This window comes from Triturus cristatus, chromosome 12 (genome assembly GCF_964204655.1).
Source record: "Triturus cristatus chromosome 12, aTriCri1.1, whole genome shotgun sequence".
Lineage (NCBI taxonomy): Eukaryota > Metazoa > Chordata > Amphibia > Caudata > Salamandridae > Triturus > Triturus cristatus.
Genome location: NC_140595.1, coordinates 175,511,451 through 175,527,540, shown reverse-complemented (window position 1 = coordinate 175,527,540; position 16,090 = coordinate 175,511,451). Strand labels below are relative to the sequence as shown.

Genomic DNA, 16,090 nt, shown 5'->3' with positions numbered 1-16,090 from the left:
AAGATGAGACAAACACTTAAGATGCTGTGCGGGCACAGCTGGGCGAGTAACAGCATCATGTGGGTAATCAGAATTAATGGCAGAATGCTGCCAAGTCGTATGATGAGTAGTGACCGAAACGGTCATGTAAACTGAACATTTCAGGATTCTCAGGGCTCTGGTGATCTTTATGAGGGGTCACTCTTTGGTGGTAACTTTGTTTGGAATTTATTAATCTAAGAAGAGACATTTCCCAGTGAAAGGTTTGTCTTTTAGTCTGATAGTTACATTTCTCAACAAAGAGTCACAGAGTACTGCGAGGTGGGGACAGGAACATGAGGTATGTTTCCCGTATGGAGTTAGATTAAACAAATCCATCTCCACTACCACAAACATCAAGCCTTACCATTTTTTATAAGCATGTTTTGGCCCCTTTCACAGCAATTATCTGTGAGTTTGAATGAACAATGTGCCTGAATCAGGGCACTGGCGGTTTAGCATGAGGCAATCCGCGTGTTTTGAAGCCCTACGGGAAGCTTCTAGGAAGGAAGGGTGATGCAACTAGTGGTAATGTAACCTATTTTGGTTGAGTGAGTAGGAGCCATTGGTGTTTAACTGGCTAAACTTGTGTGAATGGGAGATTACAAATGTTGAATTCTCTAGACTATGGAGGGGTCGAGAGCTGCTCTCCCAAGATGAAGGAATGGCACTTATGGGTGGCGCCTGCTGGGCAGGCAGCATACCCATTGGAGAGACCCTGCTGAGATACTACCCTGCCAAGCCCAATATGAGCAGTAGAGATCATGCCTCAACCATTCGGAGGTGCTGTGTTAGACTGGGTCCTTGCATAATGGGGGACCGGACCCTAGTGGAATAGCCAGTCCCCTCCTTTTAGAGCCACTGACAGGTATGTGATGCATCTTGTTTTTATTAGGCTCAAGTGATGCAGAGGGTGGAGAAAATGTGGCAGTCAAAGACCTGCATTTTTTTTGCAGAGAAACTAAGTGGGTGCCACACAATGAATCACCATTTTGGGCTATAGACCGAGTTGGTCAGTTTTAGGACACTTGATAGCCATTTACTTTCTCAGAAGGAAAACCAAAACTGTGCTATAGACTTTGAGTCACAGCTGTTACAACTCATCTTGCATTTCTATGACAGGGATTCCAAGTATAGCCCGACAAGCTGTTGGAGCCAAGAGGAGCATGGAAGGGTTGGCCTAAAAGCGGTGAGCCTGATGGACATGGTGTCTCACTGCTTATTTAGCTTTCATCCCAGAGTAGATGTAAAACACTTCTGTGTGTTGTAACACAAGGGAGGAAGAAGGTGCTCCTGACCTTCAAGGAGATGAGAAGGTAGTCACCTCACTGTCATGACATTAGAGATTGTAGGAGGAGGTGCAGAATGATTGCTTAAGCGTACCCCTTTTCACCGCATGTATCTGCCATCCAGGCGGCTGTGGTTATTCTATATACATCTGCAGGCCTGCATCAGTGTCTGCGAAATAACGTTTGAGAGTGTAGCATCCAGGAACCATTGTGCATGTTGCTTTTTTAAGGATACTTAAAGGAGGGTCTTTTCTAAGACCCCAATCCAGCTGAAGGAAGTAACATCAATCTACATGGAAGTATGCAGGTTACACACATTTCGGTAGCACAGTGTAAGCTCGATCATCTTCTCGTTCAGTCACTTTCTCATCTGCATTCCACACAAACTAAACCAAATCTTTGGTTCACTACCAAAATCACCTTTTTCATTTACTTTTATAAAAGGGCAATAAGGAGAATGAAGCTGGATCTGACTTTTTAACAATTTTAAGGATAATGTATTCCTGTGTGCCAATTGTACCTTATTATCTATTTGATATCCTTGTCTTTTTTAAATCTGGACAATGATTTTATTAACTACAATAATTACATTGATTGAATTTGATTTTGGTATCAAGCTCTCCACAAACTCCCTCCAGTAATTCAATCGCCGTTTAAACACAAAATAGCTCTGTCTGCTTGATGTGTCTACCACTGTGCCTAGAAGTTGTGAATGCTGTTTGGTTTAAGCTTTCTTATTGGCTGAGTCAATCTCTGCATTCGGATCCTGGTGCCAATGGGTGTTATTTTAATCCCGCTCAGTGGGTCACCCGCTATCAAAGATGAAGGCTACACTACATTGCAATTTTCAGACAACACACATTATAGATTATCTACCATTTTGTTTGACATTTAGATTCTAACTGCCCTTGCTTTTCAGGTTTTCTTTTTTTCCAGGTTCTCTTCCAGGTACCAAACTCACTTTTATTCCTTTTGTTATAATAATATTTTTACAGTTTATAGCACCTATGCAAAGGTGTACCTGACTACAAAGATTGTAACTGATGTTGGAAGAACTATGATTTTTACAAAGACCACCACCACCAATACTGAACAGTTTCTGGTTTACGGATTGAAGGACCCATGAGGTACAAGGTCTTCCTGTTGAAGAAGAAACGAGTAAGATCCCACGTTGTGTCATCGCCATGCTCCATCAAGTTGTGGGAAGCTATCGCAAAAGCTTCATTTCATCTGGGTGCAGTGCATAAACACTGAATTAAAGTTCCCTCTTTCTAAGCACCTTAATTTCAATCACTTCATCAATACTGTACGAGCAAAAGGGTGGAAAGATGAACTGAGACTCCAGAGTCTTAAATTCACGAATAGCTCAAGGAACTAAATATAATTTTTTCTTTTTTCTTCTGATTGCAATTTAGTAATGAAATCAGTCTTTTTCCAATGGAAGCAGATAACTTACTAATGAAATCAATCTTTTCCTATGGAAGCCGACAATTAACTAATGAAATCAGTCTTTTCCTATGGAAGCCGATAATTTACTAATGAAATCAATCTTTTCCTATGGAAGCCGCCAATTTAGTAATGAAATCAATTTTTTCCTATGGAAGCTGATAATTTACTAACAAAATCAATATTTTCCTATGGAAGCTGATAATTTACTAACAAAATCAATATTTTCCTATGGAAGCCGTTAATTTACTAATTAAATCAATCTTTTCCAATGGAAGCAGATAATTTACTAAGGAGATCAATCTTTTCCCATGGAAGCCAATAACTTACTAATGTGATTGTTCTCTTCCTTTAGAAGCCAAAGTTGCCTTTGCCATTGGCATTTTCTCCCAAATTATCGCATGTCTGTTTCAGGTGCTCACTTGATGGACAGTTTTGCTAACTGCAATTTCTGTTTTTGCTTCCTCGCTTCGGCTCCACTTCTAATAATTAATATTAATTAATTAATTCTTCAACTCTTCAAACATTCTAGATTTACATGCAGTGCAATATCCCAGTGGCTGAGTAGACGTGTATGTATGGATACATATCCCTTTAAAATATGTGGCACTTTCTACTAATGCAGTTTTTTCGCTGTCATTGACTATCCAGCAATGTGTGAATCCACCAATTCTACTACATTTACAGTTGATTTGTTTTAGTCCATCACAATGTTTTCCATTTAGTATACTTTCAGCCACAGTGATTTTTCTACACTTTGTATTCATGGACAATTTAGTGTTCTTGGTCTGTTCTTCTCTGTATCCTATTGGCGCTTTGGACCTGTCTCAAAGGTCTGTCTTAACACCTATATATTTCAGTGTGGTTTACTATATCTCGGAATACGTCACGTTTTTCCTCTGATTCATCTCTGTTCTCTCTTTAATTAACAAATCTCTTAAGGCAATAGGTTTCCTAATGACATGCATCTTCTAATCCCTCAGATCTTTGTCTAATTTACTCTTGTCTCGTGCATCTTGGACCTCTGGGGAGTGTGAGATTCACATTGTGTGATGTTTTGCATAATTAAGCAAAACTTCTGAAAAATATGCAAAATTTGCCTAAATGTAAACCCGTCATTTAGTGCTCTACATACATCCTCAAAGTGCACCCTCAAGTTCATTTCAGACACTAGAATGCATCTGTCCCTAAACAAATAGCACAAACAACAAAAGCACTATGTTCTGGTCATTTATGATGTTCCAGTTCTCTTGTGCTATTTGCCCCAGAATGACACAAGAATACACAATGTGGCGTAATAGAGCAATTTCAGGAGTTTCACATGACAAGCTAAATGAAAAATTCCAGAAAGAACACAATATTACTCCAGCATAATGGAAATTTTGCCCTGGCCTACGAACCCCAATAAATTTGCAGTGTGCCCCCTCTCTGCTTTGTGTTTAGTAACTCACGTTATCCATCCATGTTATTTTCACTTTGTAAGTCCCTGTGTCTTAATACTTCAATTTTGTACATGTTTGGCATCAATTCTCCAGAGTCCACTCTGCGGTGTGGTGTCTTTTATAATTTGGGATTTCGCTTTTCTAAACTCCTGCCAGAACTATCTGGTATTCTGATCCCTGTGCATATATTTATTCGGGTACCACTATCATATCCATGCTTTGTCATAGATTGACTGTGTACATTAACATCTGAGAGTGCTCCTCTGATCTCCATGGACTCCACCTCATCTCTTCTGATCGATGTTTATTCTTTTGTTTCACATATAATCCCATTCTTTCTTAGCTCCATTTGCATCAACTGATTCTTCTATGCTTTGTAGCGTAAGACTTAGGAGTCCATTTCTTCTATTGCCTGATCAAACAAACTAATGCTTGCAAATATTCAAAAATTGTGGCTCATTATTTCTTAGGCTATAACAAGATAATTGTAGCACGGAGCTTTTCTTCACCTCCAGAAGTGAATTCCACCTTCTGGGTTTGATAATTCAAAGCAACTTTATCCAAAGATACTAAGAAAAACTCTTTTCTCTTGCAAGATTCGATGTGACCATAATACAAAAAAATCCACAGAGCAGTGCCAACCAACTACTTGAACAATCATCATTAGCCTGAAGATTCAGGACCACGCTTTACATATTAAAGGGGTAATATGAAGACTACCGAATGAGTACACCATTATGAAGGCCCTTACAGCCTGTAGAGGAGCCCCACTATTTCAAGAGGCTCTTGTTTGGCCCAATCACGTTAGATAGCTAAGGGGTAGCCATCCTCTATGACTTTTGCAAGCCTTGAAACCTTGTCGATCCTGAGGCTTCCCTTAATTTTTCCCTTTGTGCCTCCTGCTTAGCAATCCCAAGAGCTTCTGAACAGAAAATATTGTGTGATCCCAAACCTATCAATCTCATTGGTCACAATGACTATTGTATCTCTGCAGCCACTACAGTCAGTCGACAAGCAAATTTACAGTGAAATTCCAAAGATGGATGATCTGGGAATTGACAAGGTAGGTTCTCCTTGCAGTCATTTTTGAAAATGATATAGTTTGCTGGTGCATTAAATTATTTAGAAGGCAATAGAACGTTTTTCATCCTTAGCTATTGTAAGTCTGATAATGTCAATATGAATGTCCATAACCCATATAGCTATAAAGATGTTTTTTATTTACACAAAGTGAATTCTAGCTAGGGTTGTTTGTACAGTTTACCTCCTCATGTCTCTATTCTACTTTTGGTGTGAAGAGAAAAAGACCCCCTGGGAAATTCAACAGTACAATGAAAATCCCCTTGGCAACTAATTAGATAACACAAAAGGAAAATGAACATGTAAATGAAACTAAATATTTCTTAAGAGAGAGATGACTATGATTATCAGCGAATTATGAATTAAGAGAGAGATGATTATGATTACCAATGAATTATGAATTTAGCCACAACCTTAGTTTTAACTTGTACATATTGTATGGCTTTTATGTATATTGTGTTAGATTTAGTCTGTTTTGGTCTGTTTCATTTGTTTAACTAGTGTTTTTTTTATATTGGTTTTTAACTTGAAACATTGATTTCCTTTTTAAATGTATTGTAGATGTGTTGTGAGGAGACAATTTCATAAAATAATTGTGTGGTCTTTATACCCTAGATACATAGGGGATGCAATTTGACTTTTAAATTGCCTGTGAATATAAATTAAATATTGAGTTCTATTTACATGTTCTTTTTGGCCTACATAGTCTTATTGTGTTATATCTAATTGGTTGCCAAGGAGCTTTTTATTGCACTGTTGTCATTCTACTTTTGAACACTTTGGGGTAAGGAGAGGGATATTTTTTGAGCTCTCCTGAAGTAACGACAGTGGGTTCGACTTGGTCAAGAGATTGGGAAAGCACCTGTCACTTCTAGTGACATAATTGAATTCATACGTGTTGAGTGGTAGAGGCTCCTGTGTCATACATTTGCTGAGGTGGCATCTTTCAGCTGAAAATTTGAAAATTGTATATTATTGCAGAATTTCAGCATTTTATGTAACATGAAACTTCACTTCATTTAGGCCACAAAATATACTTTTTCCTCAAACCAGAAATTTTCCCTGCCACAATCTTGCATACAAATTGCACATGAGACGTCTTTGTGTCCAATTTTCATCTGAGATGGGAACAATCGTGCTTGACGTAATTTTCTGGTAATGTTCTCCTATTATGAAAAATACAATTTCATAAATTTGTAACACACCTACGGGATATACTATTGCCTCTCTGTTTGTTTTTGCAAAATGATGGTTGCTTTGAAAGCTCTGTAGGACAAACAGTTGAGACAGCTACGTAATACACCTTTAAAGAGTAAAGTTAACATATTTGGCTTCGTTGACTCAACAATAATATTTTTTTTAAACTATACAAATACTTAAACTGTTTACATAAACTGCATTATTAAAAATGAAAAAATCTCAATTCAAGTAATCCTGCAGTTGCTGTGAAGCATACTTAAGGGCCCCAGTTTCCTCTGTGTTAGCGGTACATAATATATTTTGAGCCTAAGCTGTATGGTGAAGGTCAATAGTCATATGGGACACAAAATTTATTTTAAGTTAGTGCACTTTCACGATGCTGTATTCTATTTCACAGAACAGCATCACAGTGCAAAAGAGAAAGGTTTATGTTTCAAAGCCAATTTAGGGAAGAGGGGCAGCACAGACCACTAACACCATGATTTTGTGAAAAAGGCCGCTTTATTGAAACAGGTGCACATTACAACATAACCTGGCATTTGCTTTGTAAAACTATCACCTCACTGTTCATCTTCAATCGCCTTAGATAAACTACCCACCCCTAAATTAACCCTGCCCCAGAACAAGTTCAAACCTCAATAATATACTTGAATCAGTGCTGCTCAACTGTAAGTGGGACCTTTAAAATCCATTCCCTTTTCCTACCTCAACTACCCTTTGAACCTCATTGAACTTCCTACCTAACCATGAACTTCCTATGTCGTCCAGGCGTGAACTTCCTACCTGTTTCCCATCCGCCTGAACTGCAGCTGATAAACAATAAACTTTTGTAAATCATGGCAAATTCTCAGCCCACCACCACCCAGAGGAAGATGGGGAAGGGGACACCCCCACCCCCCTCCTTTATCTACCCCCGCCTCCAGGTTTTGGTATGCCTGTCGCAAAATGTCCCGGATCATTCAGTGCCAAATGCTTTGGCCAACACCAACTTCATCTGGAGTAAGTATAGTTCAATCCCCATGAACGACAGATGTACCCCATCCCCTATAAAAAATTCAAAGTCCTTATACAAAAGATCAGGATGATAGATCCTACCCAACCCATTGTCCCTGCAGAGTGCTCGCATTTGCTTATTTAATTTCTCCCTTGTTTTGTCAATGGGAGATGGTTTTACCACTCCGCGTCACACCCTCCTGGGAATAAACTCCGTCCACATTTAGTGGCAGGTTGCCCAACGCCTGTGTATCTCATTTAGGTCCTCCTTCATGCTCTTGATAAGTGCCAAGCCTTTCTGAACTACCAAATCATCTTCTCCTAAATGAATGGCTAGCACATCCGGGCAACCCCCTCCCACTAAGAGTTTATATAAATATGGAATTAGCTCTTTCCAATGCATCCACCCTTTCCCTACCCAAGAGATAGAATACAAGTCTTTATTAAAACCAAATTTCAACTCATGACTGCTTGCCCTTAGATTGTCGCTCCGCCACACTTCACAAAGGAGTGGCCCACAATCCATATCTTCATCCCTGGCAACTGTGGCCCAGGGCCAGAACCTGCAAAAGAAACAAAGTTGACAACCCATACCTTACTCGCCCCCATCTACCTCCCCCCCTGATGTAACTACGAAAGAAACCTGAAGACCATCTACTCATCGGCAAGATTGTCCTGGGAGTCCAACGCCGCCTTCTTGCTTCTGTTGCTGCTCTGATCCTAAAAGAATGAGTCCCAAATGTGTTTGGATCCAGGCCCAATGCAAAACAGCTAGTAGCTGGAAAGCAGACACCGGCTTGCCGTCATTGTGTTTGACCAGCCTCCCCCCATGTCCACCCCGTGCCGCAAAGTCTCCACTCATCTGACCGGACAAATGTCCACTGACGGATAATACCGCAAAAACACATTTTTCCCCTCTCTCCTTTGGTCTCTCTTGGACTTTAGCCACACATGTACCCCATCCTCTTTGAAAAGTACATTGTCCCAAAGCAGTCCCCTACTCCATTTACCGCTAACAGTTCCGAGACTTCGACAGCCCCAAAAAACTTCCAGGTCATGTCCCATGCAGACTATTTGGAGGGAGAAGGTGATTTTTGCCAATATCTCTGATGTCAAGGGTCAGCGTACCCTCCCCTCAGGCCCAGATTCTCTTACCCATCCCTCCAGCAATCTCTTCCCACTTCCCCGTCAGAGGGGGCATATCCCCATAGCATCTAACCCATGAAGGCGATGACCAACAACTTCCCCGCAATGGTCTCCCTAGACTGGGATCTTCCTAGTAGGGCTAACATGAATAGTAGGACATCTTCCACCCTCTGCCAATTCTGATGGCTTTTCTTAGCATCCCCCTCCAAGAACTTCACCCAGGCTTACAGGTAAGCCCACCTCGTAGAAAGGGCTATGGAATTGGCTACCAACTCTCCTACTGACCGCAGCTCCTACAGCATGCGTGTCTTCTCCTGATCAGCTTCTGTGGCCAGCCCATGAAACCACACCCACTGTGAATGAGACAGAGCATCAGCAATGTCATTGTGCATACTGGGGATGTATTGGGCTCTAAAGTTTATGTCAAATCTCAAATAGTTCCATACAAATATCCGCAGCAGTTGCCACAATTGGGCCTCCTTGGTGGACTTCCTGTTGACCATCTGTACTACTGACATATTATCAATGCGGAAAAGAGCTTTCTTGTGCTCTAGCTGCTGCCCTCAGAGCAAGACGGTCACTACCAGAGGGAAGAATTCCGAAAAGGCAATGCTGCGCTTCCCTGCCCTCCATAGTTCTGGACACTCCTCAGCGCACCAGTGGCCTTGCCAATAAATGCCAAAGGCGCAACCTCCAGCTGCATCAGAAAATATCCATGCATCCCATTCAAAGTCTGTTAAGGAAGTCAACAGAATACCGTTAAATGATTGTAAGAAAGCCTTTTTACATCCTGAGATCCTCCTTGACCCCTGCAGACAATCTAACATGTTGGTGAGGTAAAGGCAAACCTAACATAGACAATCCCAACGGTCTACAGGAAGTCCTCCCCGCTCTCGTTAATCTACAGGAGAAATTTGGATGTCCCAGCAATACCTGCACCTCCTTTACTATCACTTTCTGTTCTCCCAGCATTGTACTTAATAGAGCCCGCATGCCACACTTCTTCTTCTCTGGCAGTCGAGCCTCCATTGCTTTGGAATCAATCTCAATGCCCAAAAAAGACACAACTGTACTATGGCTCATCGTCTTTTCTGGGGCCAGGGGAACACCTAAGTCAGTCATCAAATCCTGAAAGTTATACAGCAACCTACAAAAAAGAAGCCATCCAAATAGTGATTCATCCCTTCCTGTCCTGTGTACCAGATGAACAACCACTGAAGAAACGTGCTGAACACTCAAACGATGCACAGGAGATGGAACATCCCATGGGAAGTGCCTTGTCTACGAACCACTGGCCCTCAAAATGTAAGCCTAGCAACTGGAAGTCAGCAGGGTGTACCAGCAGGAGACGGAAGGCAGACTTAGTGTCGCTCGTAGCCATCAGTGCCCCCTGTCCCACCTTCTCCACCAAGGCTAGGGCCATGTCCACTGAAGAGTATGTTACTGAGACTTGCTCTGCTTGAATAAAATCATTCATAGTCTGACCTTTTTGCCATGAGTGGTGCTGTATCAGGCAATACTGACCCGGTTCTTTCTTCGATACCACTCCAATCGGAGATACAATGAGATGCTACATTGCCCAGCCATCAATAGGACCCGCCATTCTGCCTTCTTGAATTTCCTTTTGTAACTTCTCCCTGGCCACCTGTGCATGATGAGATGCAGATTTAAAATTGGAAGCCATACTGCACACTCTCGGGCCTTTGTTACCTAGTCTAAAACTGTCAGTGAAGACTCGCAACAGTAACTCAGCAGCATCAGTCTTGTCATAACGGCAAATCCAGAATGGGCGTATGAGCCCTTCCCTCCAGGTCCCTGTGTCCCCTTTCCAGCCCTAAATCCCCCTGCCTGCCCATACTGCTGTCCCTGACCTTACCCTGACTGACTACCAGATGCCCCGTAGCGCTGCCCGTACCCTGTGGAAGAGCTGTTTCCCCCTGCGCTGAGGCATGCAACCAATGGGTGCCTGCCTGCACATTTCGATCTTTTGTGTCATAACTTGCACAGCTCCCTGGTGCACAGGCCCTTGTTGTAGTCCCAACGTTCCCCACCCTGGTTCCTCTGGCTTTTTGAAGTCCACCCACCCCACCCTTGATGGGGTGCCCTTGAAAGCGCTTGTACACAATGGGTGGACCGCTAGCTGTAGAAAAGGTTTTGCCAAACTTCGCCAGGTCCATCGTGTGCTGCCACAGATCTGTGTCTGACTCCCCCCATTGTGCATCTTGGTCCACTGCTAACCTTTCACTAAACTCCTCATCATACTGGGCCCAAGCATAACCCCCGCAATTAAACTGCGCCTTCCTAATTACATCTATGTATTTGAAAAGCGCCACTGACTTCTCTGGGAACGTTTCACAATAGACGCTTGCATAAATGAGGAAAGCAGCTGTCGAATTCTCAGCTGCCACTGGGACCCTTGGACCCTTATACAGTTCTACCTCCTTCTCCTTAGAGATCTCTTTTGACCTCAGTTCCCTATGCAAGAGTTTCAACATCTCAAAATATTCTCCCTTCCAAATCTTTTTCATTGTCGACTGTATAAGTTGAGCCCCCAATGGTTTTGAAGTGCCCATGTAAGGCAATTTCTTGAATTTCACCTCTTTGCTCTCTAATTTGTCGCCTGTGCTTGATGTCACATCACTCACTGTAACCTTCTCTAGACCTCCCTCTGTCATCCTATCAGTCACCGTTTTTCCTACCCCTGTCAAGCCTACATCTTTCTTTTCTGTATCGCTCCCTTTATACACTGATCCGTCTTTGTCCGTGCGCACCAGGTGGCCATTCGTACCAACACCAGTGTCCTGCACGAAGCGTTCCTTACATAAGCAGGCCTCCCACCTATCTTGAGCATCCTCAGTCACAACTCCCATTTGTGAGTGGTCCTCCCCACTGTCTGTAGGCTCTGTTGCCCCGACCCCTACAGACACCCATGTCTTGTGGACCTCTCCCCGTGTTGTTACTCCCTGTATTTGTTTCCCTTTCTGCCCCCAGCTGGCAATGTGCACCTCATGTTTCGGCTTCTTACCTGGCGCCAAGGTCGGTACACACTCCAGCCACCGTGCTACCATGATAAAATGGCAGCCCCTATATATGGTGGACTACCAGCATAGCCCAAAGATAGCCCAAAGCCTTGTGTAGTCCTCTGGACTGCACCAATTCCCCCAAAAAAACCAGGAGGCGGACCTCCCTGTGGTCGGCGCCCCCCCCCCCAAATCCCCAATATGCAGGAAGATATTGCCCTTAAATTATTTATTGGCAAGGTCAAAATAGATTTTAGGTTCTCTACATTAAGAGGGTCGTTAGCATGGCGGGCGGACATACCCCCGGGAAATGGGACCGCCTGCAATGCATGCGGCGGTCCCGCACATCCCATAAGGATGCGCCCGCCACACTGGCGGGCGCATCCTGCAATGCCGGAAATGCAAGTTGTGCATTTCACAGTACAACATGACAGGCACCACGCAGTGCCTGCCACGTTGTACTGTCAAATGCAGGGGGTACCATAGGTACCCCCCATGTGCACCCCCCACCCCTCAGAATCCCTGGGGGCCCGCTATGGGCCCCCAATGTTGCGAACCGCATGCCTTTCCGTGGCGGCAACGGCATGTCCCCGCATGTATTCTAATATGGATGGTGGTGTCTACCAGACACCCCCACCATATTAACAGCTTTTCCGCCCCATCGACTCATCGACCGGGCGGACGGTCTTTCCGTCTGCCGGGGTCCCCCCCCGCCATGGTAATGTGGTGGGGGGAAATTTGCATGCGGGCGATCCACCCGACATATTAATGGACCCCCAAGTTTTTAAGTGAGTTATTGTTTAAATGACACCATCTGTGAATATTACGTTTTTGAAAAAACGAACAATTTCTGATTTTAATCAACCTTGCACCAACTTGGTGACAGCAGATATATGTCCTGTTGTGTGTGGGCACACATTTCTATATATATATGATAATGTTGGCATGCATTAGATCCCTTAATGCTAGTTAACGTAGTCCATATTTGTGCGCTGGCCTGAACTTAATGAAGGGTTTGAATAACATCAAGTGTACTTGGTCTCAATTTTGGGCATCGGTTAACATGGCTAACTGGCTTCTTTTGGTTCTAGTGTGTGTGTGCAAAATTACATTTTCTGCTCAAATTGCTTCAGTTAGGCGGGTGTTTTCCTTTTTTCAGCTGAATGTTTATGGTGGTTGTAAGAAAGAGATTTCTCCATATTGACCTTCTAGAGACCCTCAGACACTACCGGTCAAATTCAAAAGAATCAAGGCTATTTCAGTTGCACTTTTAATATTTATTTAATATTTATAATAGAGGCATCATTCAGTTCTATGTTGCAAATATGGGTTCTATCTTAATTAGCCCCACCTGCTTCATGAAATACATAAGGAAAGAAATGTATAAAATGCCCTAGTTTACTCCTGCTAAAGATTTGGGTGGAGAAGAGAAAAAGACCGGTTGCCGTGAGGAATGCTGTCAAATGGGACACCGATTTTGAGCCTTTCTGCACTATAGGTATCCGAGGAAGTTTATATTGCATAGCAAATAACATAGACATTATAAATGCTCTAATTTTTTGTGAACACTTTATTATTTTGTTGTGTATTATGTACATATTTTATTGTCTGTTCACACTGTCCCTGTAAATATCACAAATTACATAGAGGTGTATGTCTTAAATTGTCTTATATAAAAAAGGGTTAAAAAAACTCTTATAAAACAATATAAAGATAAACAAGTAATTAATCTTGGAGTTAATAAACGTAACTTCCGAGCTGAATTGTTTTTTGTTTGATTTTTGGTTGGAGAGGTATTTTGTAATATTGACATTTAACCTGATTCCAGTCTCTCCATTCCTTAACTGAATCACTCCCCTTCGCTGTAACTCTCATAAGAAGGTTTGTGGGCACAGTAAGTATGTTGTTTCATTGTGTGGGTCTCTTAGCTTTCACCAGGAAGAGCTGAAGACTGTGACATGTTTGTTCAGTGGCAGCTCCTCCTCTAAGGCGGAGGAGCGTCACCCCACTAATTTTTAGCAGTGATGTTAAGGAAAAATAAAATGATAAATACTTGTGTTATTATAATTTTCTTTGGTCCTGATGTCGGGCAGCTTTGCTGGGTAAGGTTGCTCTCACGACAGGAGCAGGGGGAGTGGTGAGCACACTCTAAGTGCGCTTGAATGTTTGGCCAGCCGTTTTGGGCCACCCAAACATTCATGCACACTTTGCATGTTCTCCACACAGGCTGCATTACAGCCTCAGTGGAGAACATGCCCAGGCTCCCAGATAGTGCCTGAGTACCGAAACACAGCGCTCAGACCAATCACAATGCTACATAGCAGCTTTGTAATTGGCTGACTGGGAGCCTGGGTGTGCTTCCTGTTCCGGCCATAGCCAAGGACTACGGAGGAGAGACGCGGCGAGGAAGCGGTGACAAGGTAACTAATTTTCTTAGCCCCTCCCCCAACCCCCGAGCCATGCCGGCCACCATTGAATTTGGTACATTTCAATCCTGCCTAACATCTGTACGCATATACCAGAGTGAGAATAAGCACCTGTCTGTTTTCTTTTACTCTGCAAAGGTCACAGTTTCCTTTTGAGACTCGGAAAATCGACCCTGGTGTGGACCCCAAAATATTGGGGTAGTCTCATAACATGGCATCCAACATTGAGGTTCAATTCAATTGCACACTAACTTGCAGACATTGGAAGTTATTTTAAAAGTATCCCCAGGATCAGGAAAGGTACTTGCTAACCTCATTGGGATGATATAAATTGTTTTCAATTGTTTTTTATTTCTTTTAAACTTTTTAAAAATGCATACATCATTGTAGGACTTGGCCCTTTTTGACTAAAGTTCCCTAAACTTCTTGCTTTCCCCCTAGACTTTTTTTCTGACATTATGTTGCCAACTTAGATGCTTGGGACTCTTTGCCACTGCTAAACAGTGTAAAAGTGCAAGTGCTCCCTGTATACAGTGTAATGGTAATTGGTTGTCCATGATTGGTATGTTTGCCTTACTAGTAAAGTCCCTAGTAAAGTGCACTATGTGTCCCAGCGCCAGTAATGCAAATGCTACTAGTGGGCCTGCAGCACTAATTGTGCCACCCACAACAGTAGCCTTAAAAAGGGAACTCTGCGCGCAGTTTGTTAAACTGCCATGTTGTTCTGACAAGTGCATCCACTTGCCAGACCTTACTTTTCCCTTTCTCTGCACATCAAACACCCCTATGGTAGGTCCAGGGTACCCCCTGGGCAGGGTGCCGTGCATGTGAAAGGTAGGACATGTACTAAGGTGTGTACCATGTCCTGACAGTGAAATAATCTCCATTTCGTTTTTCACTGTTGAAAGGCCATCTTCCCCATAGAATAGAATGGGAAGGCTGTGTAATATGTTTTCCAGCCTATCTTCCCAAAGGCTTAAGATGGAAAGGTGAAGTTTACCATGCTTTAACTCACAATCTAATAACACATCTTTTTATGAAGGTGGTTTTTGTATTGTGTGTTTATAAGCCACTCTTTTAGAAGTGGCTGGATTTTTGTGCTCTAACATTTCTGTGTGTCTCTACCTGGTTATGGATTGAAAGCGATAGGATCGGCGGAATGTCTTGACCCAGGGGAGGAGGTGAGACAGCAACAGGCTGGCCTGCATCTGGAGTGTAGGGGGAGGAGTAGCCCCTAGAGGGGAAGATGACTGAGTTGCTGCTATAAAATAATTGTCCCATCTCCTGCTGAGTGATTGAGAATCCAGACACCCACTAATTAAAAGGAAGAAGGTGTCACTGGCAGGGAGGCACCCAGAACTGGTTTGAACAGCGGTCAGTGCCCCTTGAACACAAAGACGTCAAAGCCAGTGAGGGGTATAACTATGAGAGCTGAAGCCCTTGAACTTTCGAGAATGGCTTGATCAAGATTGAACAAGACTGGAGCTACTTCGTGGTCAAGAGGAACCTTTGCCAAGGAACAAACAACTAAATAGACTGAAGGATAGGACTGACCCTTGCTGTGTGTTCTGGGGCTGGCCTGCAGTTTGCTGTTTTAACCAAGGAAAAGCTAAAGGGACTTTGCTGTGTCCCCCTGCTTGAAAGGACTTTGCTGTGCTGTGTCCTTAATTAACTTATCCCCAAGGGCCCAAAGTGAGCTGGTTCCCTGTTGCGGAAACTCAGGAACACAAAGGTTTCCAGGAGTCTCAGCGACGCTGTGTGCGTGTGCTTGTTGCAACCTGAGACCCTCTTAAGAAGTGCCTTGTGATCGTGGGCACCTGGAGTCCAAGCAAGGATCAGCGACACTGTGTGCATGTGCTTTTTGCAGCCTGAACCCCTTGTGTTGATTGTCCAAGTTATCGTGTGCACCGGAATCCAAGTGAGTCTCATCAACGCTGTGTGCATATGCTTTGTGCAACGTGAGACCTTTGTGAGGAATGCCTTGTTAACGTGCCCCCGGAGTTAAAGTGAGTCTCAGCGATGCTGTGCGC

The 16,090-nt window shown here is 43.1% G+C and overlaps 1 protein-coding gene across 2 annotated transcripts in view; it reads left to right on the top strand.

Annotated features, from left to right (window-relative positions):
* The window catches only part of FCER1G (Fc epsilon receptor Ig), a 246,634-nt gene that overhangs the window by 197,196 nt on the left and 33,348 nt on the right, over positions 1-16,090 (top strand). Inside the window, exon 4 of one of the 2 annotated variants that reach the window (XM_085637448.1) lies at positions 5,190-5,258. The exons of the other annotated variant lie outside the window; for it this stretch is intronic. Within the exon in view, the coding sequence (XP_085493574.1) occupies positions 5,190-5,258 (69 nt within the window). The remainder of the gene's footprint in view (positions 1-5,189; positions 5,259-16,090) is intronic. 2 annotated transcript variants of the gene reach the window in all.